Below are 26,870 nucleotides of genomic sequence, written 5' to 3' on the forward strand. Positions count from 1 at the left end.
ATCACGTGACTGCAGGGACGGACGCTGCAGCTGTTTTCAGTGTGAGGACCGGTTGTTAGTGTTGCTGTTTAGACCTGTTGTCGGTCGCTTTTTTCCCTGTGCTGCTGTAATTTCAGATGGTTGTAAGTCGAGGACTACCTGTATCTGTTTACAGGTAGTCCTCAACTTACAACAGTTCATTTAGTGACTGTTCAAACTTACAATGGCACTGAAAAAAAAGTGGACTTAAGACCATTTTTCACCCTTACCACTGTTCCAGCCTCCCCACTGGCCACACGCTCAAACTTCAGAGATTCATATTTATTAATAATAATAATAATAATAATATTTTAATTTGTATACCGCCCTTCTCCCGAAGGACTCAGGGCAGTGAACAACCAAATAAAATACAAACACAAACACATACAATATTAAAAACAACCCTTAAAAAACTTATTCAATTAGTCAGAAAGTTTAAAATACAAATTACACCCTATAAAATTACAGAAATTTAAAAACCCATTAAATTAAATTAAAATTTGATTTAATAGCTTTTAAATTAATTATTGGGTTTTAAAGCAAAGTCAATGGGGATTCACTTAACAACCGTGTGGCTAACTTTTCAACTGCCGTGGCTCACTTAATAGCTGTGGCAAGGAAGGTCGTAAAATGGGGCACTCACTTAACAAGTGTCTCACTTAAAAGAATTTTTGGGCACAATTGTGGTCGTGGCTCGAGATCTCTCGCCTTCTGTTCAACATCTATATGAAGCCGCTGGGTGAGATCATCAGTGGCTTCGGTGTGAGGTACCAGCTGTCGCTGATGACACCCAGCTGTACTTTTCCACACGGGCCACCCCAACGAAGCTATCGAAGTGCTGTCCCGGTGTTTGGAGGCCGTCGGGTCTGGATGGGGAGAAACAGGCTCAAGCTCAATCCCTCCAAGACAGAGTGGCTGTGGATGCGGCATCCCGGTACAGTCAGCTGAGTCCACGGCTGACTGTCGGGGCGATCACTGGCCCCGATGGAGAGGGTGCGCAACCCGTCCTCCTGGATGAACAGCTGTCTTTTGAAGATCATTTGACGGCCGTCTCCAGGAGAGCTTTTACCAGGTTCGCCTGGTGCGCCAGTTGCGCCTTTCTAGACCGGGATGCCCTATGCACGGTCACCACGCCTCGTGACGCCTCGCCTGGATTACTGCAATGCTCTCTACATGGGGCTCCCTTGAAGGGCATCCGGAGACTGCAGTTAGTTCAGAATGCGGCTGCGCGGGTTATAGAGGAGCCCTCGTGGCTCAGATGACACCTATCCTGCGCAGACTGCACTGGCTACCTGTGGCCTTCGGGTGCGCTTCAAGGTTTTGGTAACCACCTTTAAAGCGCTCCATGGCATAGGGCGGGTTACTTACGGGACCGTCTACTGCTACCGAATACCTCTCACCGGCCCGTGCGCTCTCACAGAGGGACTCCTCAGGGTGCCGTCAGCTAGGCAGTGTTGCCTGGCGCCAGGAAGGGCCTTCTCTGTGGGGCTCCCACCTCTGGAACGAACTCCCCAGGACTCCGTCAACTTCCGGACCTCCAACCTTCCGTCATGAGCTTAAAACACACCTATTCATTTCTGAGGACTGGACTAGTTTTTAAATTTTATAGGGGTTTTAAATTGGTTTTAATATTTATACTATTTTTAATAATTTGGCTGTTAGAATAAGTTTTTTAATGGTTTTCTTAATTTGTATATATATGTTTTTACTTGCCTGTGAACCGCCCTGAGTCCTTCGGGAGATAGGGCGGTATACAAATGCGAATAATAAATAAATAAATAATTAAATAAATAAATGGGTCACTGCAGTTCTTAAGTGAATCATGTGGTTGTTAAACGAATTGGGCCTTTCCCCATTGACTTTGCTTCTCAGTTGGAAGCCAATGGGGAAGGTTGCAAATGCAGATCATGTGACCCCCCCCCGGACGCTGCAACCATCATAAACACACGCCAGTTGCTAAGCAACCAAATTTTGATCACGTGACTGCAGGGACGGACGCTGCAGCTGTTTTCAGTGTGAGGACCGGTTGTTAGTGTTGCTGTTAGACCTGTTGTCGGTCGCTTTTTTTCCAGTGCTGCTGTAATTTCAGATGGTTGTAAGTCGAGGACTACCTGTATCTGTTTACAGGTAGTACTCAACTTACAACAGTTCATTTAGTGACTGTTCAAACTTACAATGGCACTGAAAAAAAAGTGGACTTAAGACCATTTTTCACCCTTACCACTGTTGCAGCCTCCCCACTGGCCACACGCTCAAACTTCAGACGCTTGGCAACCGATTCATATTTATGACGGACGCGGCGTCCCCTTTTGCGACCTTAATAATAATAATAATAATAATAATATTTTAATTTGTATACCGCCCCTCTCCCGAAGGACTCAAAAAAAAATAAGTTTTTTAATTTACATTTTAAATTGTATATTGTATTATCTGTTTTATTTTTGCCTGTACACCGCCCTGAGTCCTTCGGGAGAAGGGCGGTATAAAAATCAAATAAATAAATAAAATAAATAAATAAATAATAAATAGGGCAGTGAACAACCAAATAAAATACAAACACAAACACATAACAATATTAAAAACAACCCTTAAAAAACTTATTCAATTAGTCAGAAAGTTTAAAACACAAATTACACCCTATAAAATTACAGAAATTTAAAAACCCATTAAATTAAATTAAAATTTAATTTAATGGGTTTTAAATTAATTAATGGGTTTTAAAGCAAAGTCAATGGGGATTCACTTAACAACCGTGTGGCTAACTTTTCAACTGCCGTGGCTCACTTAATAGCTGTGGCAAGGAAGGTCGTAAAATGGGGCACTCACTTAACAAGCGTCTCACTTAAAAGAATTTTTGGGCACAATTGTGGTCGTGGCTCGAGGACTACCTGTGTTTTAAGACAGTTTCCATATGAGTAATATGAGTTTCCCACTTTTTAAAAAGATTTTTTTCCCCTCCTACGGCTGTCATTTCTGCAAATGAACAGTAGGTGTCGCTAAAGTACTTTGGCTGTTTCAGTAACTGGTCAGTCATGAACTCTTAAAGGGGAACAAAAGAGAACAACAGGATATTTTTTGCCTTATCAAGGATTACTCAAGTAAAGGAAGTGGGTTCTTGTGCCCTCTGGTCCCCCCTTCCCCACCCCAGCCAATACTGCCCTTAGGAGAACCTTTGCCCATTGTGAATAAAAAATTTTTTTATTTGAATTTATATCCCGCCCTTCTCCGAAGACTCAGGGCGGCTTACACTGTGTTAAGCAATAGTCTTCATCCATTTGTATATTATATACAAAGTCAACTTTTATTGCCCCCAACAATCTGGGTCCTCATTTTACCTACCTTATAAAGGATGGAAGGCTGAGTCAACCTTGGGCCTGGTGGGACTTGAACCTGCAGTAATTGCAAGCAGCTGGGTTAATAACAGACAGACTTAGTCTGCTCAGCCACCAGAGGCCCTAGAATTGTGGGGATTCCTCTCATTCACAGAATAGATTAGATGGAGAGTTGACCTAGGTAGACATATCTTACTCTCCGTTGTGACTGTATATTTTAAGGGAAACTCTTGAGCCGATGGCTTTCTTCAGAGAGGAAAATGTTTGTTTGAACCTCACACGTGTGTACTGCTAATGTAGTAAGTTGTGAGAACGTCTGTGGAGATTCCCAATGATCCAGTTCGTGGTTGCCGTAAAGGTTCTTTTCTAAAGGCAACTGGACTTTCTTGGGGTTGCTTTTTTTTTTCCCCCTTGAAAATGTTTCGTTTCTCATTCAAGAAGCTTCTTCAGTTCTTTGCTTCTTCAGAACTGAAGAAGCTTCTTGGATGAGAAGCGAAATATTTCCAAGCGAAAAAAAAAAGTCCAGTTGCCTTTACAAAAGCACCTTTGGGATAAATTCTAAGAAATTGCTTAAGATTACAATTGGGACCAAAATTTCCATTGCTAAGCAAGGTACGGTAATTCTTCAGTGAGTCCTGCCTGATTTTACAGCCTTTTCTTGCCGTGGTTGTTAAGCTAATTATCGCAGCTATTAAGTGAGTCATACGGTCATTAAGCAAATCCAACGTTCCCCATTGACTTTGCTTGTCAGAAGGTCGCAAATGGTGATCACATGACCCCGGGTCAGTACAATACTCATAAATACATGCTGGTTGCCAAAAACCCTGAATCTTGATCACATGATCATGGGGATATTGCATTGGTTATAAGTGTCAGGACCAATCTAAGTAACTTTTTTCAGTGCAAAAAAGTGTTGTAAGTTTGAATAGTTGCTAAAGGAATGATTGTAAGTCGAGGAAAATGTACATTTTAAAGATCGCTGTCTTAAAAATTAGTGAGTTTCAGCAGTGTCTTCAGCAAACTTTCCATGGGCCTCGGAATTCCCTTTGAGCAACAGCACTCAGTAATTGAAGTGAAGGTGGTTTTGTTTTGCAAGCAGTCATTTTATGAACACTGTAACAGAATAACAGTGTTGCAAGGAACCTTGGAGGTCTTCTAGTCCAACCCCCTGCTCAGGCAGGAAACCTTATACCACTTCAGACAAATGGTTGTCCAACATCTTCTTAAAAACTTCCAGTGTTGGAGCATTCACAACTTCTGCAGGCAAGTTGTTCCACTGATTAATTGTTCTAACTGTCAGAAAATTTCTCCTTAGTTCTAAGTTGCTTCTTTCCTTGGTTAGTTTCCATCCATTGCTTCTTGCTCTACCCTCAGGTGCTTTGGAGAATAGCTTGACTCCCTCTTCTTTGTGGCAACCCCTGAGATACTGGAAGACTGCTATCATGTCTCCCCTAGTCCTTCTTTTCATTAAACTAGACATACCCAGTTCCTGCAACCGTTCTTCATGTGTTTTAGCCTCCAGTCCCCTAATTCTCTTTGTTACTTTTCTCTGTATTCTTTGTAGAATCTCAACATCTTTTTTATATCCTGGTGACCAAAACTGAATGCAATATTCCAAGTGTGGCCTTACCAAGGCATTATAAAGTGGTATTAACACTTCACGTGGTCTTGATTCTATTCTTTTATCTCTGACTCTTAAGCGCTTCAGCCCAAACAGTTTCAATTTATCCCTGCGGGTGGGTGGGTGGGTGGAAATTGAATGTCCACCAACGCAAGTCTGCTCCTCTTCCCGAAAGATAAAGATTCAAGGCACGCCCTTGTGTAATTGTGCTCTTTAACCGCCTTGTGCTACCTCCGTTTTAACATTTCTATATTTAGAAATATTTTCTTTTTTTCCCCCTTTGGAAATGCCTGCCAAGCTGCTGCCCTCCCGGTATCATGTGTAAAGTCCCACGCCGAAATTCGCTTTTATCTGTAGTGTTGTACTTTGGCTCTCTATTCAGCTGGACACCTATTCAGCACTTAATAAAAACGAATGTGCTCCAGGCAACCCGGTTTGTGTCTGAGTGATTATGAAGTGTTTATGACAGTTCCTAAGCCGACACCCTCCGTAATGGTGTTACACGGGCCTTGGAAACACTTCTCAGCCCTTCGTTTCTGACGGTGTGTCTCTTTCCAGTCTGAGTGGTTTCGCATTAAATCCCTTCTGAGTCAGATCTTTTGACTACCAAAGTGTTACTTGCAAATGGAGTATCCCATTTAGATGGCCTTCAAAGGGATCTGTTAACGGTTGGGGCAGTTGGAACGGCCATTATTTTTTTTCCCTTTTTTTTTTTTTTTTGAAGCTCCTTTATTTTATTTCATTTTATTTTATTTTGAAAGGAAAGTGTGGGTGGGAAGGTTAAAAACCCTCTTTTAAACAAGAAATGAAATTGTGTGTTTGTGCAGTGAAATCAGAGCAAACCGTAAAGGGTATGATTTATGAGTTGGAAACGTGGGATTTTTGCTATAATTACATTTTGCTTGTTTTTTTCCCAACCCTCTCTTCCTTTTTTCCTCCCCCTCCATAAGAAAGCATATGGAGCCAAAGCCTGATTAAAATGGACATTTCTGATGCGTGAGAAACGTTGACTCATTACTTTTGCATTGTGCAAAACAGGTCATTGAACTGCAGGGCTAAATTAAACGCTTGATTGTATAGAGGTGTATTATTATAAAAAACATCCTCAGCCTGCAACTGCAATTGAGCCCCAAATTTTTGTTGCTAAGTGAGACAGTTGTTAAGTGAGTTTTGCCCCATTTTACGACCTTCCTTGCCACAGTTGTTAAGTGAATCACCACAGCTAAGTTAGTAACATGGTTGTCAAGTGAATTTGCCTTATACACTGTAAGCCGCCCTGAGTCTTCGGAGAAGGGCGGGGTATAAATGTAAACAAAAAAAAAAAAAAAAATTTGGCTTCCCCATTGATTCTGCTCCATTCTGATTGATTGAAAGTCAAGCACTTCTTGAACTATAAGCACTTAGCCAGCGGAGTTTAGCAAGTGTTCACTCCAGTATAGATTTCAGAACCTGTGGGTGTCCTTATGTTGTGATATCTTAACACATGTCAGTGCTAGGCAGCATTGTGAATAGGTAAACCGTGTGAGGTGTAATTCCACAATTCGTGCAGGGCCAATAGATTCCTTACCTTCTTTTTAAGCACCACCTGAAATTTTGTAATTAGTTCTACCAGCAAAGTGTAGAACATTACAGTCAGTAGCAGCAGAGTGAAAAGTATACAGGTCAGCCTCAACTTACAACCATTTGTTTAGTGACCGTTTGAAGTTACAAGTGCTACCCAAAAAAAAAAGGGACCTACGAACATCTTTCACACTTACGACCTCTACAACATCCCCCACAGTCACGTAATCAAAATTCGGCCGCTTGGCAACTGCCTTATAGTTATGACTGTTGCAGTGTCCCGAGGTTACATGGTCACCTTTTGACGAAGCAAGTCGGTGGGGAAGCCAGATTCACTCTACAACAAGGGTGTCAAACTCAATTTCATTGAGAGCCGCATCAGGGCTGTGGTTGACCTTGAGGGTGGGGATGGGCGTGGCCGATTGGGTGGGTGTGGCCGATTGGGTGGGTGTGGCCGATTGGGTGGATGTGGCCAGCTTAATGCCAGTCCCCAGACTGCTGGCATGTTTCCTCTTTGCACTGGGTAGACCGGGCTGAAGCCACGCCGGCCGACCCCTTACACTTTTCAGGATGGCCCCGCAGGTCCAGCCACATCGCAGGCCAGATCTGGCCCGTGGGCCTTGTGTTTGACACCCTTGCTCTACAGTCATGGTACTAACTTAACAACTGCAGTGATTCATTAAACAACTGTGACAAGAATGGTTGTAAACTCGGGCAAAACTCACTTAACAACTGTCTTGCTTAGCAACAGTAATTTTGGGCTCAGTTGTTGATTGTAAGGAGGACTCATTTGTAATTGCGGTGAGGACTAGCTGTATTTGTTAAGACTTCGTCTGAAGAATAAGAATCTTGCCTTGGCTCTTAATCTGATTGAAAGGAGGGAGACCTTAAAGAGCAATCACGCACATCTTGTCCATCTGAATTCAGCTTCGGCAGTCATGGACGTAACTGGATTTTGACCCTCTTCATCACTGGAGCGCAGAGCTCAGCCTCCTCCATGCTGTCATAATCCATAACGGCTAATGTGTGTCAATAGAGATCTTCTCTGCTAATGTGCCCAATTCTCCTTTAAAAGCTTCTGGTGACTGATGCTCATTGCTGTATCAGGATATTTCACGAGTTAGTGTTGCCTCTGCTAGCTCTGAGGATATATAAGCTCATCAATTCTGCTCTAAGACCCAAGACCTTGGCATGGGCCAAGGAGGGAGGGAAAGGGAAGCAAGACAGTGCTTCATTGTGTGCAGGTAGTCCTCCACTTACAACATTTCACTTAGTGGACTGTTACACTCACAACAGCACTGAAAAAGTGACTGATGAACATTTTTCACACTTAGGACTGTGGCGGTGTTCCCACGGTCATATAATTTACATTTGGGTGCTTGACAACCGGTTCAGTGTGGTTGCACAATGGTTGCAAAGCGCCCAAATTTTGATCTCTTGACTCTAGGGACGTCACAATGGTTTAAAGTGCAAGAACAGGTTGTAAATCACATTATTTCTAGTGCTTATGTACAGGCAGTCCTCGAGTTACGACCACAATCGAGCCCAAAATTTATGTCGCTAAGTGAAAATTTGTTAAGTGAGGTTTGGCCCATTTTACTACCTTTCTTGCCACAGTTGTTAAGCGAATCATGGCATTTATTATGTGAGGAACACGGTTTTGAAGTGAATCCGGTTCCCCCATTGACTTTGCGTGTCAGAAGGTCGCAAAATTGGATCACATGATCCTAGAACACTGCAACCGTCATAAATATCTATCTATCTAGACCCGTTCCAGTCCGGCTTTCGACCCGGATACAGTACGGAGACGGCTTTGGTCGCGTTGGTTGATGATCTCTGGAGAGCCAGGGACAAGGGTTACTCCTCTGCCCTGGTCCTATTAGATCTCTCAGCGGCTTTCGATACCATTGACCATGGTATCTTGATGCGCTGGCTGGGGAGTTTGGGAGTGGGAGGCACCGTTTATCGGTGGTTCTCCTCCTATCTCTCTGACCGGTCGCAGACGGTGTTGGCAGGGGGGCAGAGATCGACCTCGAGGCGCCTCGTGTGGGGTGCCGCAGGGATCGATTCTCTCGCCTCTCCTGTTCAACATCTATATGAAGCCGCTGGGTGAGATCATCAGTGGTTTTGGGGTGAGGTACCAACCGTACGCTGATGATACGCAGCTGTACTTTTCCACCACAGGCCACCCCAATGAAGCTATCGAAGTACTGTCCCGATGTCTGGAAGCCGTACGGGTCTGGATGGGGAGGAACAGGCTCAAGCTTAATCCCTCCAAGACGGAGTGGCTGTGAATGCCGGCACCCCGGTACAGTCAGCTGCAACCGCGGCTGACTGTTGGGGGCGAGTCATTGGCCCCGATGGAAAGGGTGCGCAACTTGGGCGTTCTCCTGGATGGGTGGTTGTCGTTTGAAGATCACTTGACAACCGTCTCCAGGAGAGCTTTTTATCAGGTTCGCCTGATTCGCCAGTTGCGCCCCTTCCTGGACCGGGATGCCCTATGCACGGTCACTCATGCTCTTGTTACTTCTCGCTTGGATTACTGCAATGCTCTCTACATGGGGCTCCCCTTGAAGAGCACTCGGAGGCTCCAGTTAGTCCAGAATGCAGCTGCGCGGGTGATAGAGGGAGCGGTTCGGAGCTCCCATGTAACACCCATCCTGCGCAGACTGCACTGGCTGCCTGTTGTCTTCCGGGTGCACTTCAAGGTATTGGTTACCACCTTTAAAGCGCTCCATGGCTTAGGACTGGGATATTTACGGGACCGCCTACTGCCATCTTGTTTCTCCCAGTGACCTGTGCGTTCTCACAGAGAGGGACTCCTTAGGGTGCCGTCAGCCAAGCAATGTCGACTGGCGGCCCCCAGGGGAAGGGCCTTCTCTGTGGGGGCTCCTACCCTGTGGAACGAGCTTCCTCCTGGACTCCGACAAATACCTGACCTTAGGACCTCTCGCCACGAACTTAAGTCTTATTTATTCCGTCTTGCTGGACTGGCTTGAATTTTAATTTTAATTTTTTAGCCGATTTTAGGGGTTTTAATTTTTACTAATTTTTAGGGTTTACTTGTCTTTTAATATTGGGCCAAATTTAATAAGTTTTTTAATGTTTGTTTTTAGTATTGTAATGTGTTGTTGTATTTTATTTTGGCTGTCAACCGCCCTGAGTCCTTTGGGAGAAGGGCGGTATACAAATTAAAATATTATTATTATTATTATTATTATTATTATTATTATTATTATTATTATTATTATTATTATTATTATTATTATTATTATTATTATTATTATTAAATACGAGTTAGTTGCCAAATATCTGAATTTGTATCGTGTGACCATAGGGAAGTGTGAAAAACGGTCATAAATCATATTTTTCACTGCCGTTGTAGCTTTGAACGGTCACTAAATGAATTGTTGTAAGTTGAGGACTACCCGTAATTTTGATTGATTGGTAAATGAATGGTGACAGGTCAAGGACTACCTGTAATTTTTTGGGCAATGAGTTTTAGGCTACAGTTCAGTTTTTTATGTATACAGGTAGTCCTCAACATACGACCAAATTTCTGTTGCTAAGTGAAACATTTGCTAAGTGAGTTTTGTCTCATTTTTCTCGCCACAGTTGTTAAGCCAGTCACCGCAGTTGGTAAGTTAGTAACCCCGGATTTCCCCCTTGCTTGTCAGATGGTCGCAAAAGGGCACATGACCCCTGGACACTGCAACCGCCATAAATATGAGTCAATTGCCAAGCGTCTGAATTTTGATTACGTGACTGTGGTGATGCTGCAGTGGTCGCAAGTGTGAAAAACGGTCATAAGTCGCTTTTTTCAGTGATGCCGTCATTTTGAATAGGAATAGCACCAGCACTTAAGACTTATATACCGCTTCACAGTGCTTTGCAGCCCTCTCTTAAGCTGTTTAAGGAGTCAGCCTCTTGGCCCCAACAATCTGGGTCACTGAATGAACTGATATAAGTCAAGGACTACCTGTATGTAAGCATTGTGTTTGTAGGAGAAGGCTGAATCTGCTCCAAAACTTTAAAATTGGGCCCATCTCCACTGTTGATCCCGTGCAGAGTTTTATCATTCTTTGATCTTATTGATTGCACCAGAAATGGAAGCTGCACGTAGATGGATATCGCTGAGCTTAAAAAGGAGTTTTATTTCTCTGGAATCCTACAGATACCTCATAACATAGCAAATATTTTGGCTCCCAATGAGCAGATGTTAACTATAGAACAGGGGTCCTCAACCTTGGCAACTTTAAGCCTGGTGGATTTCAACTCCCAAAATTCCCCAGCCAGCTTTGCTGGCTGGGGAATTCTGGGAGTTGAAGTCCTCCAGCCTTAAAGTTGCCAAGGTTGAGGACCCCTGCTATAGAAGTTAAAATTCCTTATAATTCATGAAGTACAGGCACTCCTCGCTTACAGCTGTTCATTTGGTGACCATTCAAAGTTACAAGTCTTAAAAAAAAGGCGACCTGACCATTTTTCACACTTACGACGGTTGCAGCATCCCCATGGTAAAGTTTTATCAAAATTTGGATGCTTGGCAACTGGTTCATATTTATGACCGTTGCCGTGACCCTCTTTTGCTTGAGCAGTGACAATGAGGGAGACCAGATTCACTTAACAACCGTGTTACTAACGTGTTACTAGCAACATAAATAAATGTTGGGCTCAATTGTGGTCGTAACTCAAGGACTGCCTGTATTTTGAAATGGGTCATGCAACGTTCCTTTTTGTTTTATTCAAAGATCCTTTGGCAGCAACCTTGTAGCTTAAAGTAGAATAGAATAGAATAGAATAGAATAGAATAGAATAGAATAGAATAGAATAGAATAGAATAGAATTTTTTATTGGCCAAATGTGATTGGACACACAAGGATTTTGTCTTGGTGCATATGCTCTTCAGCGTACATAAAAGAAAAGATACGTTCAGAATAGAATAGAATAGAATAGAATAGAAATTAGGAATAGAATAGAATAGAATAGAAATTAGGAATAGAATAGAATAGAATAGAATAGAATTTAGGAATAGAATAGAAATAGAATAGAATAGAATAGAATAGAATAGAAATTAGGAATAGAATAGGATAGGATAGGATAGGATAGGATAGGATAGGATAGGATAGGATAGGATAGGATAGAATTTTTTATTGGCCAAGTGTGATTAGACACACAAGGAATTTGTCTTGGTGCATACACTCTCAGTGTACATAAAAGAAAAGATACCTTCATCAAGGTACAACACTTACAACACTTAATAGGGTACAAATAAGCAATCAGGAAACAATCAGTATCAATATAAATTAAGGATACAAGCAATAAAGTTATAGTCATACAGTCATAAGTGGGGAGGAGACGGGTGATGAGAACAATGAGAAGGTTAATAGTAGTGCAGACTTAGTTAAATAGTTTGACAGTGTTGAGGGAATTATTTGTTTAGCAGAGTGATGGCCTTCGGGAAGAAACTGTGTCTTGTGTCTAGTTGTTCCGGTGTGCAGTGCTCTATAGCGTCGTTTTGAGGGTGGGAGTTAAAACAGTTTATGTCCAGGATGAGAGGGGTCTGTAGATATTTTCACGGCCCTCTTTTTGACTCGTGCAGTACACAGGTCCTCACTGGAAAGCCTCAATGTCCTCAATGGAATGAACACACAAATGAGGGGCAGGAGAAATCAGACAGGGCGTCCTGGACTTACAACCATTCCTTTAGCAATCATTCGACTTTACGTCGAGACTGGAAAAAAAATGTCTTAGCAACTGGTCCTCACAATTACGACAGTCACAACAATGGGGAATTGGAGAAGTTGTTGTGCCCCAAATGTAAGTAGAATTCGAGCTAAGATCCGGGGGCGGGGCGGGGGGAGTTCACCTGCACCCGGGGCCCGTTAGAACTGAACCTGCTTTTCTTTTTTGGAGAAAGTTTGTTAAAACAGTGCCTCTCGCCACTGTTTTACATCAGGAAATAAAAGATAGGGAAATCTGAAGCTGCCTTACATTTTCACCAACTGCACATACAAAAGACAAACAAAAACCATTTGTTAGATGGGATTATGAGGGTTGTCAGGCTCTAAGACTCTGCAGTGACGCCCAACCATTGATCTGGGGAGCCTTTGAAAACTTGCCTGCCGGAATAATCTCAGCAATGATTTTTTTTTTAAAAAAAATTAAAACATCCCCCCCCGCTTGTCTTTTGCAGTGTAAAACCCTCCCTGGTTAGGTTATACTGAGCCCTGACTCTCTGCACTTGACTGTATTCACAAGAGGCATTGCATTTGGGGGGGGTGTTATTTCAAACAGTCAAGTCCAGGTTTTTAGTAGCAATGGGCCTCTGGTGGCTCAGACTGCTAAGACAGTCTGTTATTAACAGCAGCTGCTTGCAATTACTGCAGGTTCAAGTCCCACCAGGCCCAAGGTTGACTCAGCCTTCCATCCTTTATAAGGTAGGTAAAATGAGGACCCAGATTGTTGGGGGCAATAAAAGTTGACTTTGTATATAATATACAAATGGATGAAGACTATTGCTTAACACAGTGTAAGCCGCCCTGAGTCTTCGGAGAAGGGCGGGATATAAATGCAAATTTAAAAAAAAATCATTTTTGTTTCCTTATCAAGTGAGCTTGCTGGACGATAAGGAAGTGGGGTGCGTGGAAGGAGAAGAAGGGGGGGGGCAGTAGCAGGGAAGGTAGGTTGTGGACCCCAGGAAGAAAAAACCTTCTCTGTCATTGTCCATGATCTCTGCACCATTCTCTTCTCCCCCCCCCACAAGAGGTGGGAATATAACATGGAATTGGAATGGGCCTTGGAGGTCTTCTAGTCCAACCCTCTGCTCGAGCAATAGACTCTATATCCCATTTCACATCACTGATTGTCCAGTCTCTTTCTGAGAGCCTCCAGGGATGGAGCCCCCACAGTTAACTGAAAGAAATTGGTTGATTGCTCTCACCATTAGGGAATTTCTCCTTGATTCTAGGTTGTTTCTCTCCTTGGTTAGTTTCCACTCATTGCTTCTTCTCTTGCCTTTTGGTCCTTTGGCGAATAGCTTGACTCCATCTTCTTTGTGGCAACCCCTGAGATATTGGAAGACTGCTTTCATGTCACCCCTAGTCCTTCTTTTCATTAGACACACCCAATTCCAGCAACCCTTCTTGATATGTTTTAGCCTCCAGTCCCCTAATCTTCTTTGTTGCTCTTCTCTGCATTCTTTCCAGAGTTTCAATATCTTTTTTTTTATTGTGGTGAACTGGATGCAGTATTCCAAGTGTGGTCTTACTAAGGCTCTGTAAAGTGGTACTGGAACCTCCCCTGATCTTGATTCTATTCCTCTATTAATGCAGTCTAGGATTGCATTGGCTTTTTTTTTTTTTTTTGTCTCAAAGCAACTGGACTTTCTGGTTTTTCTTTGAAGACGTTTCCCTTCCCATCCAAGAAGCTTCTTCAGCTCTGACCGGATGGTGGGGATGGAAGGATTTATACTCCTTGCAGGCAGCTGGTCATTTGCCTCCTTTTAGAGTAGTGGTTTTCAACTTTTATAGTGCTGCGACCCCTTTAATACAATTCCCCACGATGTGGCGACCCCAACTGTAAAATTATTTTCGTTTTGAATTTATCACACCTGAAGCCGTATTGGCTAGCGATCTGAACTGCTTGCGATTGCCTTGAGGACGGAGGCATTAAAGCGGAGACTCCTCCCCTATTAAGTTTATGGCGCCTGAAGCCAGATTAGGCTAGCGATTGGGAATGATTGCAGCTGGCTTGAGAGGGAGACATCAGAGCAAAGATTTCTCTCTTTTTTAATTAATTGCGCCTGAAGCCGAATTCGGCTAGCGATTGGGAATGATTGCAGCTGGCTTGTGGAGTCAACCATTGGAGCGCGATTCTTCGACTCGCAAGTATACTTCCCATATTTCCAATGGTCTTAGGCGACCCCTGGAAAATCGTCATTCGACCCCCAACGGGGTTGCGACCCACAGGTTGAGAACCGCTGTTTTAGAGGGTCGTTCAGGCCACTTGGAGGTTTGTCTGCATCCTCAGGGTCACCTGAGTGGTGCAAATGAGTGTGGAGCCTTCTTGGAACTGCTGAAAGGACTGTGTCGTAGACTGGAGATAGATGATGTCTCATCCCTTTCCTTCTGCCTAGCATCCCTCTGGGAAGGAGATGGACAGTTCCCAAAGGGGATAAATAAATAAGACTTGCCTTGATTTTTTTTTTACTTGCCTGGGGTTGACTTGGGTCCTCCAGGAAAGGTGGATCTCCCAAGAAACACGTTTTCCCATTGCATTTAATCACAACATGGTTCTCTCTCTCCCCCCCCCCCCCCCCCCGTGCAGGAGCTGCAATTAGGTGGTATATCTGAAGTCTTTACAGCAGGCCTGCTCTTTTTATTCATAACTTGACATTCCTGTCATTTTTCAGGAGGAGGACATGTGCCTCACACATCAGCTCTGCCAGCACCCCACCCAGTTGTGGGGAGAAATATCAAACAACTGGCAATTTACCACTCTTGATGATGTCCCAGTTTTGATTTTTGTTATTTCTCTCTCATGATTGGGTACAAAGTTTTTTCTCTTTCTTTTTCCTTTTTGGTTAATCCTTTCCATTTCTCCGTGCCTGCCCTCCCCCTCCCCACCCCGCTCCCCATATGAAAGCTATTTGCCATGGTTGGAAAATATTTGTTTGCACAGTATTTTGTTTTTGTTTGTGACGGATTCAAACGGGTACGCTCCCAAACAACAAAAAAGCCTGTCATCGGGAATTAAGACAAGGATTCGAATTTATCCTTGAAGTCTTTTTTCACTGCCATCCTAAAAAGTCCGGTTCCAGATGTCAGGGAGACAAAAGGCACCTCTTCGGTTTTGCATGCTGTTTCCACCCCCCACCCCCCCGCTTCGCACGTTTGGGAAGGAGCTCTCGTGCTGCAGGTGAGGCTGGGCTACAGGTGTAAGGCTGTTTACGCTTCTGAAGAGGCTGGCTTCTAGCCGTTTACGTCTCGCAAAAGATGCCAAGCCAGCAGTCTTGATTCTCTGTTAATCCTTTTAACACACAGGTAGTCCTCGACTTACAGCCACAAATAAGGGCAAAATTTCTGTTGCTAAGCAAGAGAGTTGTTAAGTGAATTCTGCCCCATTTTACGACTTTTTCTGGCCACAGTTGTGAAGTGAAACATTGCAGTTGTTAAGTTAGTCCCAGGGTTATCAAGTAAAGTACAGGCAGTCCTCAACTTACGACCACAATGGGTCATAATATATTTTCAATAAATCACTAGAGATGTGCTATGTTCCTTCTTGCTTCAAACGCTCTACCATCATCCCAGTGCCGAAGAAGCCCACCATCAAGGAACTGAATGACTACAGACCAGTTGCTCTAACATCTGTAGTCATGAAAACCTTTGAAAGGCTAGTGCTTTCCTACCTGAAAACCATCACGAATCCGCTTTTAGACCCCTTGCAATTTGCATACCGAGCAAATAGATCAACAGATGATGCTGTTAATATGGCTCTGCACTACATCCTACAACATCTTGAGTCTCCAAAGACCTATGCAAGGGTCCTTTTTGTAGACTTTAGTTCAGCATTCAATACCATCATTCCAGACATTCTTCTAACTAAGCTAAACCAGCTACAGGTACCGGAACAGACTTGTAAGTGGATCACAAGCTTCCTAACAAACAGGAAGCAGCAGGTGAAGCTAAGCAAGATCACATCAAATACCTGTACAATTAGCACAGGGGCAGCTCAAGGCTGTGTGCTCTCCCACTTCTCTTCTCTCTGTATACCAATGACTGCATCTCCAATGATCCATTTGTTAAGCTACTGAAGTTCGCAGATGACACAACAGTGATTGGTCTCATTCGAGACAATGACGAATCCGCATATAGACGAGAGGTCGAACGACTAGCCTTGTGGTGCAACCAAAACAATCTGGAACTGAACACACTCAAAACCGTAGAAATGGTGGTAGATTTTAGCGAAAACCCCTCCATACTTCCACCTCTCACAATACTTGACAACACAGTATCAACAGTAGAAACCTTCAAATTTCTGGGTTCTATCATATCGCAAGATCTCAAATGGACAGCTAACATCAAAACATCATTAAAAGGGACAACAAAGAATGTTCTTTCTGCGCCAACTCAGTAAGCTCAAACTGCCCAAGGAGCTGCTGATCCAGTTCTACAGAGGAATTATTGAGTCTGTCATTTGCACCTCTATAACTGTCTGGTTCGGTTCTGCAACCCAACAAGAAAAACACAGACTTCAGAGGATAATTAGAACTGCAGAAAAAATAATTGCTACCAACTTGCCTTCCATTGAGGACCTGTATACTGCACGAATCAAGAAGAGAGCCGTGAAAATATTTGCAGATCCCTCGCATCCTGGACATAAACTGTTTCAACTCCTACCCTCAAAACGACGCTATAGAGCACTGCACACCAGAACAACTAGACACAAAAACAGTTTTTTCCCGTAGGCCATCACTCTGCTAAACAAATAATTCCCTCAACACTGTCAGACTATTTACTGAATCTGCACTACTATTAATCGTTTCATAGTTCCCATCACCAATCTCTTTCCACTTATGACTGTATGACTATAACTTGTTGCTGGCAATCCTTATGATTTATATTGATATATTGATCATCAATTGTGTTGTAAATGTTGTACCTTGATGAACGTATCTTTTCTTTTATGTACACTGAGAGCATATGCACCAAGACAAATTCCTTGTGTGTCCAATCATACTTGGCCAATAAAATTCTATTCTATTCTATTCTATTCTAATATACTTAGACTTCAGCAAGTCATTCGACACAGGAGACCACAGCCTTACCTCTTGGTAAACTAAAAAAATGTGGAACTGTTTTCCTGCACTGGAATGCCACTTACAACCGTGGTCATCAGTCACTTTTTTTCAGTGCCGTTGTAACTCTGAACGGTCACTAAACAAACTGTCATAAATCGAGGAGTACCTGTACTACTGCCATTTGTCCTTCCATTTGTTTTAACCTCGGTGTTCTTTGCACGGCCTTCAAAATTGGAATTTTTTTTGACCACGCTGGGGCTGTCAAAATGCTGCAAAATGTTGTCCCTTCCAGTTGCATACATTTCTTGGAATGAATTACAGCTTTCATTTCCCTGTTCTGGTCATGAGATCCATCCTCCTCCCCCCCCCCCCCCCCGCCTCCCCCAACCCTCAATTATGTCAATGAAATCATATTTGCTTTCCTGGATGAAAAGTATACACTCACCTTATTTATTTTCTATACCCTGAGTCTCAGTAGTTTAGACAAGGAAGAGCATGAACTTGGTGAGCTGCTGTGTTTGTCCTGATCCTTTATGGAGCGAGGTTTAATAGCTCCTGCTAAAGCAACATTCCATAAACTTTGGCAGATCATAACTGCAGGGTTCCTGTCACCACGCTAGAATAATGTTTTTGTTTTTCTTTGATCCCTTTATAGGCTTCCAGAAGAGGCTGAGTACACAGTTGACTTAGAGGAAAAAGCGCTTAGGGCCTCCTCCTCTCTGACAAACTCATATTATGTTTCTTTGGAAAGTGGGTGACTTAATACACTTTCAACAGTAAATAATCTCTTAGTCACCCCTACCGTTTGGAGGATTGGGATACCGCTTCGAACAGTGCTAGATATAGGAAAAGGGCAGGCAGAGCCTGGGGGTGGAGACAAGAGAGGACTCAGCCTAGAATCGTTACGTCCTCGCAAGTGGTCTATATCCAATCCTTCTTGAATTCTATTAACTTTTATCTAGTTAACCAATTAGTGCTGACCCTTAGTAGGTTCTTGTGTATAGCCGGGAGCAATAAATCAGTTTCACTGGAACTTAAGATGTGAGCCTGATTCTTTGTGCCTGACATTACAATCTCTTTTAACACATAGCTCCTTCCTTCCTTCCTTCCTTCCTTCTTTCCTTCCTTCCTTCCCCTCCCTCCCTCCCTCCCTCTCTTCTACTTCCTCCCTTTCCCTTCCTCCCTCCCTTCCTCCCTCCCTTCTTTCGCAAGGTCTGGTTCTTTGACAAATGCCTGTTAACTCTCTACATTCATATGTTCAGCATTGGGATTATTTCTTTTTTGAAATTGTAATATAATTTTTGGTGGCCTGTTGTTTTACGTTGTACACATTTATGCTGGAATCCTGAGTTCTATTCAGTCTCGTGTAGAACTGTAAATAATGACATCTCTTTATCAAAACTTACATGTTGAAGGGCATCCGGAGGCTGCAGTTAGTCCAGAATGCGGCTGCGCGGGTGATAGAGGGAGCCCCTCGTGGCTCCCGTATGACACCTATCCTGCGCAGACTGCACTGGCTACCTGTGGCCTTCCGGGTGCGCTTCAAGGTTTTGGTGACCATCTTCAAAGCGCTCCATGGCATAGGGCCGGGTTACTTACGGGACCGCCTACTGCTACCGAATACCTCTCACCGACCCGTGCGCTCTCATAGAGATGGACTCCTCAGGGTGCCGTCAGCGAGGCAATGTCGTCTGGCGACACCCACGGGAAGGGCCTTCTCTGTGGGGGCTCCCACCCTCTGGAACGAGCTACCCCCAGGACTTCGTCAGCTTCCAGACCTTCAGACCTTCCGCCGCGAGCTTAAAACATACTTATTTATTTGCGCAGGACTGAGTTAGATTTTAAATTTACGGGTTTTAAATTGGGTTTTATTTTTTATATATTTTTTAGTTATTGGGCTTTTAGAATAAGTTTTTTAATATTGTTTTTATGCTGTATTTATGTGTTTTTAAGTGCCTGTTAACCGCCCTGAGTCCCTCGGGAGATAGGGCGGTATACAAATATGATTAAATAAATACATAAATAAATAAATAAATAAACATGTATTATAATTTATTATGTTATTTAATTCAATGGATAAATCCCATATATTTCTATAAATTCTGATAGTTCTGTGGAAAGTTCCAATGATTAGAAGTTTAACTGTTGTTTGAAAGTTTGGAAATAGTTACTCCAAGGAAACATTCCTCCTTTGTGGTTCTAAATGCATCATTTTTTTGTACAAAATCCGAGATGAAAATTGATGTAAACAGAGCATTCAAAAATTCCGTTGAGTTTATGGGGAAAGTTCAAATGTAGTAAAAATAATTGCTTCAAGAATATATTAATATACTAAATTAGAAATATTCCTCTGTTAATAATTCTAACATTTTCTAGCAGATTGATATGATATTAAGAATTTTTAATTGAAAGAATATTGTTAAGATTTTCTTTATCCTATCAGTAGTTATATGAGTGTTGGTATTTTTGATCTTGTCTTTATCGTTCATAATATATTTGGGTTTTGCTTATATTTTAGTACAGCTCTGTTACATTTCCTGCTTTAAACATTTGGAAGATGTTTTAACAGAAGTATAATTTTGACCCTCATGGCTTATATCAAGATCCTTACAAAGACATTTCTACTTTAGGATGATCCTGCAGAAACGTTTATTTATGTTACTTTTATGATGGTTTATTGGGCAAGTTAAGTGGCTTAGAAACACAATAAAACATATAACATACAGCTCAGTCCAATTAATAAAATCATACACCATCAGCCCATAAAATAGTGGACGAACAATTACAAGTAGTTTTGATCATAAAACTGGCGAGTATTTTTTCATTTGGAATACAATTTATTCTACATCAGTTTATTGAGAAAAGAAGGACTAGGAGGACATGATAGCAGCATTCCAGTATTTGAGGGGCTGCCACAAAGAGGAGGGGAACAATTTATTTTCCAAAGCACCAGAAGGCAAGACAAGAAACAATGGATGGAAACTAATCAAGGAGAGAAGCAACCTCCAAGACAGAGTGGCTGTGGATGCCGGCATCCCGGTACAGTCAGCTGCAGCCGCGGCTGACTCTTGGTGGCAAGTCATTGGCCCCGATGGAGAGGGTGCGCAACTTGGGCGTTCTCCTGGATGAACGGCTGTCCTTTGAAGATCATTTGGCGGCCGTCTCCAGGAGAGCTTTTTACCAGGTCCACCTGGTTCGCCAGTTGCGCCCCTTTCTAGACCGGGATGCCCTATGCACGGTCACTCACGCTCTCGTGACGTCTCGTCTGGATTACTGCAATGCTCTCTACATGGGGCTCCCCTTGAGGTGCACCCGAAGGCTCCAGTTGGTTCAGAATGCGGCTGCGCGGGTGATAGAGGGAGCCCCTCGTGGCTCCCATGTGACACCTCTCCTGCACAGACTGCACTGGCTACCTGTGGTCTTCCGGGTGCGCTTCAAGGTTTTGGTGACTATCTTCAAAGCGCTCCATGGCATAGGGCCGGGATACTTACGGGACCGTCTGCTGCTACCAAATATCTCTCACCGACCCGTGCGCTCTCACAGAGAGGGACTCCTCAGGGTGCCGTTGGCCAGACAGTGCCGGCAGGCGACACCCAGGAAGGGCCTTCTGTGGGGCTCCCACCCTCTGGAACGAGCTTCCCCAGGACTTCGCCAACTTCTCGACCTCCAACCTTTCGCATGAGCTTAAAACATACTTATTTATTTAGGACTGAGTTAGATTTTAAATTTACGGGTTTTAAATTGGGTTTTATTTTTATATATTTTTAGTTATTGGGCTTTTAGAATAAGTTTTTAATATTGTTTTTATGCTGTATTTATGTGTTTTATGCCTGTTAACCGCCCTGAGTCCCTCGGGAGATAGGGCGGTATACAATTATGATTAAATAAATACATAAATAAATAAATAAATAAACATGTATTATAATTTATTATGTTATTTAATTCAATGGATAAATCCCATATATTTCTATAAATTCTGATAGTTCTGTGGAAAGTTCCAATGATTAGAAGTTTAACTGTTGTTTGAAAGTTTGGAAATAGTTACTCCAAGGAAACATTCCTCCTTTGTGGTTCTAAATGCATCATTTTTTTGTACAAAATCCGAGATGAAAATTGATGTAAACAGAGCATTCAAAATTCCGTTGAGTTTATGGGGAAAGTTCAAATGTAGTAAAAATAATTGCTTCAAGAATATATTAATATACTAAATTAGAAATATTCCTCTGTTAATAATTCTAACATTTTCTAGCAGATTGATATGATATTAAGAATTTTTAATTGAAAGAATATTGTTAAGATTTTCTTTATCCTATCAGTAGTTATATGAGTGTTGGTATTTTTGATCTTGTCTTTATCGTTCATAATATATTTGGGTTTTGCTTATATTTTAGTACAGCTCTGTTACATTTCCTGCTTTAAACATTTGGAAGATGTTTTAACAGAAGTATAATTTTGACCCTCATGGCTTATATCAAGATCCTTACAAAGACATTTCTACTTTAGGATGATCCTGCAGAAACGTTTATTTATGTTACTTTTATGATGGTTTATTGGGCAAGTTAAGTGGCTTAGAAACACAATAAAACATATAACATACAGCTCAGTCCAATTAATAAAATCATACACCATCAGCCCATAAAATAGTGGACGAACAATTACAAGTAGTTTTGATCATAAAACTGGCGAGTATTTTTTCATTTGGAATACAATTTATTCTACATCAGTTTATTGAGAAAAGAAGGACTAGGGAGGACATGATAGCAGCATTCCAGTATTTGAGGGGCTGCCACAAAGAGGAGGGGAACAATTTATTTTCCAAAGCACCAGAAGGCAAGACAAGAAACAATGGATGGAAACTAATCAAGGAGAGAAGCAACCTCCAAGACAGAGTGGCTGTGGATGCCGGCATCCCGGTACAGTCAGCTGCAGCCGCGGCTGACTCTTGGTGGCAAGTCATTGGCCCCGATGGAGAGGGTGCGCAACTTGGGCGTTCTCCTGGATGAACGGCTGTCCTTTGAAGATCATTTGGCGGCCGTCTCCAGGAGAGCTTTTTACCAGGTCCACCTGGTTCGCCAGTTGCGCCCCTTTCTAGACCGGGATGCCCTATGCACGGTCACTCACGCTCTCGTGACGTCTCGTCTGGATTACTGCAATGCTCTCTACATGGGGCTCCCCTTGAGGTGCACCCGAAGGCTCCAGTTGGTTCAGAATGCGGCTGCGCGGGTGATAGAGGGAGCCCCTCGTGGCTCCCATGTGACACCTCTCCTGCACAGACTGCACTGGCTACCTGTGGTCTTCCGGGTGCGCTTCAAGGTTTTGGTGACTATCTTCAAAGCGCTCCATGGCATAGGGCCGGGATACTTACGGGACCGTCTGCTGCTACCAAATATCTCTCACCGACCCGTGCGCTCTCACAGAGAGGGACTCCTCAGGGTGCCGTTGGCCAGACAGTGCCGGCAGGCGACACCCAGGGGAAGGGCCTTCTCTGTGGGGGCTCCCACCCTCTGGAACGAGCTTCCCCCAGGACTTCGCCAACTTCTCGACCTCCGAACCTTTCGCCGCGAGCTTAAGACACATCTATTTATTTGCGCAGGACTGGACTAGATTTTAAATTCAAATTGGTTTTAATGGGGATTTTATTATTTTTATTATCATTTTAATTATTCGGCCAATTATAAAAAGTTTTTTAATGGATGTTTTATTTGTATTTATATGTATGTTTTTATTTGGTTGTGAACCGCCCTGAGTCCCTAGGGAGATAGGGCGGTATAAAAATACGAAAAATAAAATAAATAAATAAATAAACCTGGAATTAAGGAGAAACTTCCTAACAGTGAAGATAATTAACCTGTGGAACAGCTTGCCACCAGAAATTGCGGGTGCTTTTCATCGCTTAGAGGTTTTTAAGAAGAGACTGGACAGCCGTTTGTCTGAAATGGTATAATGTCTCTTGTTTGAACAGGGGATTGGACTAGAAGACCTCCAAGGTTCCTTCTAGCTCTATTCTGATTGATTGATCCTTGTAAATAATGTCTGGATACTGAAACAAAAGTTTGGACCTCCATCTTCCTAGTAGCTAAAAGAGCTTTGGATCAGACCAATATTAGAAACATTTTCTTTGTACAGATCTGTTCATTGTCGATGCAAGAATTTCTTCTCATTCTGAATGTGGTTTTAAAAGCCTGCAAATAATTAAAATGCCTTTTTCATAAACGCGAGTAAAACCATTGCCTTATCTAAGGCCTGTATCTCTTTGTTGAGCAGATTAGTGGTGAAGCGCAAGAACTTTACTCTGTCCGACATGGTCCTGTCCGAGCAGCCCGGGTTCTGCCATCCCCACAGATCCGTAAGTACAGAATCCTGTATATCTTCTTTCTTTTCTTTTGCTGTCATAACTTTGAAAAGTCACTAAATCATCTGTTGTAAGTCAAGGACTACATGTACAGACAGAATAGAATAGAATAGAATAGAATAGAATAGAATATTGAGTAGAGTAGTAGAGTAGAATAGAATATTGAGTAGAATAGAATAGAGTAGAACAGAGAATAGAATAGAATTAGAATAGAACAGAACGGAACGGAACGGAACGGAACGGAACGGAACGGAACGGAACGGAACGGAACGGAACGGAACGGAACAGAACAGAACAGAACAGAACAGAACAGAACAGAACAGAACAGAACAGAACAGAACAGAACAGAACAGAACAGAACAGAACAGAATTTTTTACTGGCCAAGTGTGATTGGACACACAAGGAATTTGTCTTGGTGCATATGCTCTCAGTGTACATAAAAGAGAAGATACCTTCATCAAGAATCATAAGGTGCAACACTTAATGATAGTCATAGGGAACAAATAAGCAATCAAATCATATTAGGAAACACTCAATATAAATCAGGAGTGAAATGCTCCCGGTTCAGACTGGATCGCCCAATCCGGTAGCGATGGCGGGTGGTTCGGAGAAACGGTAGCAAAAATCCCTCCCCTGCCATGCCCAGTTGAGCCGTGCGATCATTAGAGGGTTGGGTTTTTTTACTTTTAAAAGCATTTTTTCTACAACCTCTTTGGCTGAAGAGGCTGTTAAAAAATGCTTTTAAAGGATCACCAGAACCCTTTAAAAGCATTTAAAAGGCTTCTCTGGCAATCCCAGCTGAGTTGCCTGATCATCAGAGGCTGATGATCAGTCAACTCAGAGAAATCAGAGAAAAAATGCTTTTAAAAGTTAAAAAACAAAAAGCCTACGCCCACCCAGTCACATTACCCACCACCACCAAGCCATGCCCACAGAACCAGTAGTAACAAATTTTACATTTCATTCTTGATATAAATCGTAAGGATACCAGCAACAAGGTTACAGTCATACAGTCATAAGTGGGAGGAGATGGGTGATGGGAACATTGAGAAGATTAATAGTAGTGCAGATTTAGTAAATAGTTTGACAGTGTTGAGGGAATTATTTGTTTAGCAGAGTGATGGCATTGGGGACAAAACTGTTCTTGTGTCTAGTTGTTCTGGTGTGCAGTGCTCTATAGCGTCATTTTGAGGGTAGGAGTTGAAACAGTTTATGTCCAGGATGCGAGGGGTCTGTAGATATTTTCACAGCCCTCTTTTTGATTCGTGCAGTATACAGGTCCTCAATGGAAGGCAGGTTGGTAGCCATTGTTTTTTCTGCAGTTCTAATGATCCTCTGAAGACTTTGTCTGTCTTGTTGGGTTGCAGAATTTATTTTATTTTATTTTATTTTATTTTATTTTATTATGAATATTGCCATCTCCTTGCACATGGCAACTCAAGGAGGCTTACATGGATATAATTCCATTGAATTCAATTGCCTCACAACTTATTTCTATTTTTTTTTTCCCCCAACATAAAATATTTTTGTTCCTCTGCATGCTGCTGGATGGAAAATAAAATCTTTGACAAAAGGTAATCTGAAGCATTATGGAGCAGGATCTGGAATCGGATGAAAGCGAAGCTTGTAATGTGAGGCCTCAGATAGCATGAACCTGGTTTAGGAGGAGAACAAAAAAGGGAGTTGTAAGGAAGACGTTGATAGCCATCAGTGGTGATGAAACACCCTTTTGCTGGGAAGCTGTTAGAAAGGTGCCCAGTGGGCAGACTTGGCATATTCCCCAAAGAGATCATAACCTGTGACAAGCAACCCATTCCCAGGTGTGAAAAAAAGGGAAACATTTAGCTCAGTGTTCATTTTTTTTTAAATTTGCGTTTATATCCTGCCCTTCTCCGAAGACTCAGGGCGGCTTACACTATGTCAAGCAAGTCTTCATCCATTTGTATATTATGTACAAAAGTCAACTTATTGCCCCCCAACAATCTGGGTCCTCATTTTACCTACCTTATAAAGGATGGAAGGCTGAGTCAACCTTGGGCCTGGTGGGACTTGAACCTGCAGTAATTGCAGGCAGCTGCTGTTAATAGATATGGCGGAAGGGGGGGATCGCATCGGTTTAGGGGGTCACGCGTTCGATGTATACAGGCGATCGCGTGCCCCGATCCCCCTGACTTCTCCCGTTCCCCGGATGGTCAAGACCCTCAGAGCCTGGGCCTTCGTCTGATGTTATGCAACGCACGGTCCGTGGCCAATAAGGCCCCCCTAATACATGATCTGATTCAGGGGTGCCGGATATTATAGGCGCACGGAGCCCTGGTGGGCCACTGAAGGGGGCGTCCCCCTGGTCGAGATGTGCCCCCCGGGTTCCCGTGCATTCCATCAGCCGAGGGCCCAGGGTAGGGGTGGTGGGGTGGCGGTTATTATTAAAGAGAGTCTAGAGCCGAGGGAGACCACTGTACCTCAGATTGCCGGGTGTGAATCCCTCTTGTGAGGTGGGGTCATAGATGTCAGATGGGCTTGCTGGTCGCGTACCTGGCTCCTTGCTGCGTGACAGCCACCCTGCCCGAGCTTCTGGAGGTGCTTGCCGGGGTGGCAGTGGAGACCCCCAGACTTTTAGTCATGGGGGACTTTAACTTGCCATTTGCCGGCCCGTCATCGACAGTAGCTCGGGAGTTCATGGCCTCCATGATGGCCTTGGACCTGACTCAAGTAGTGGATGGCCCTACTCACATCGGGGAAGGCACACTGGACCTGATTTTCATCTCTGGTCAGTGGCCGAAGGATCTGGACTTGAGAGATATAGTCACAGAACCTTTGTCATGGTCAGATCACTCTCTCCTTCGCCTGGACTTTCTGACCGCTACCCAACACCGCAGGGAGACGGAACCACTACGTTGGTACCGTCCCAGGCGCCTGATGGACCCAGAGAGGTTTCGGACGGAGCTTGGGCCATTCCCTGAGGGTCTGGCTCACGGCACGGCAGAGGAACTATCCGCAGCCTGGGAAGGGGCTGCGGCTGGGGCTTTAGACCGTGTCGTGCCTCTGCGACCTCTGACCCGGCGCAGATCCCAACCGGCTCCTTGGTTCTCCGAGGAGCTGAGGGGATGAAACGCCGGAGAAGGCGCCTAGAGAGTTCCTGGAGGTCCAGCCGTTCAGAGGCTGATCGGACACTAGTTAGATCCTATACT

General features: G+C 43.3%; 1 protein-coding gene across 7 annotated transcripts in view; it reads left to right on the forward strand.

The window, feature by feature from the left end:
* BCAS3 (BCAS3 microtubule associated cell migration factor) overlaps nucleotides 1-26,870 on the forward strand; it is an 846,545-nt gene that overhangs the window by 14,168 nt on the left and 805,507 nt on the right. For all 7 annotated transcript variants that reach the window (XM_058164101.1, XM_058164100.1, XM_058164098.1 and 4 more), the window contains one exon: nucleotides 23,594-23,675. In XM_058164101.1, coding sequence (XP_058020084.1) covers nucleotides 23,594-23,675 — 82 coding nt within the window. The remainder of the gene's footprint in view (nucleotides 1-23,593; nucleotides 23,676-26,870) is intronic.

This window comes from Ahaetulla prasina, chromosome 1 (genome assembly GCF_028640845.1).
Source record: "Ahaetulla prasina isolate Xishuangbanna chromosome 1, ASM2864084v1, whole genome shotgun sequence".
NCBI lineage: Eukaryota > Metazoa > Chordata > Lepidosauria > Squamata > Colubridae > Ahaetulla > Ahaetulla prasina.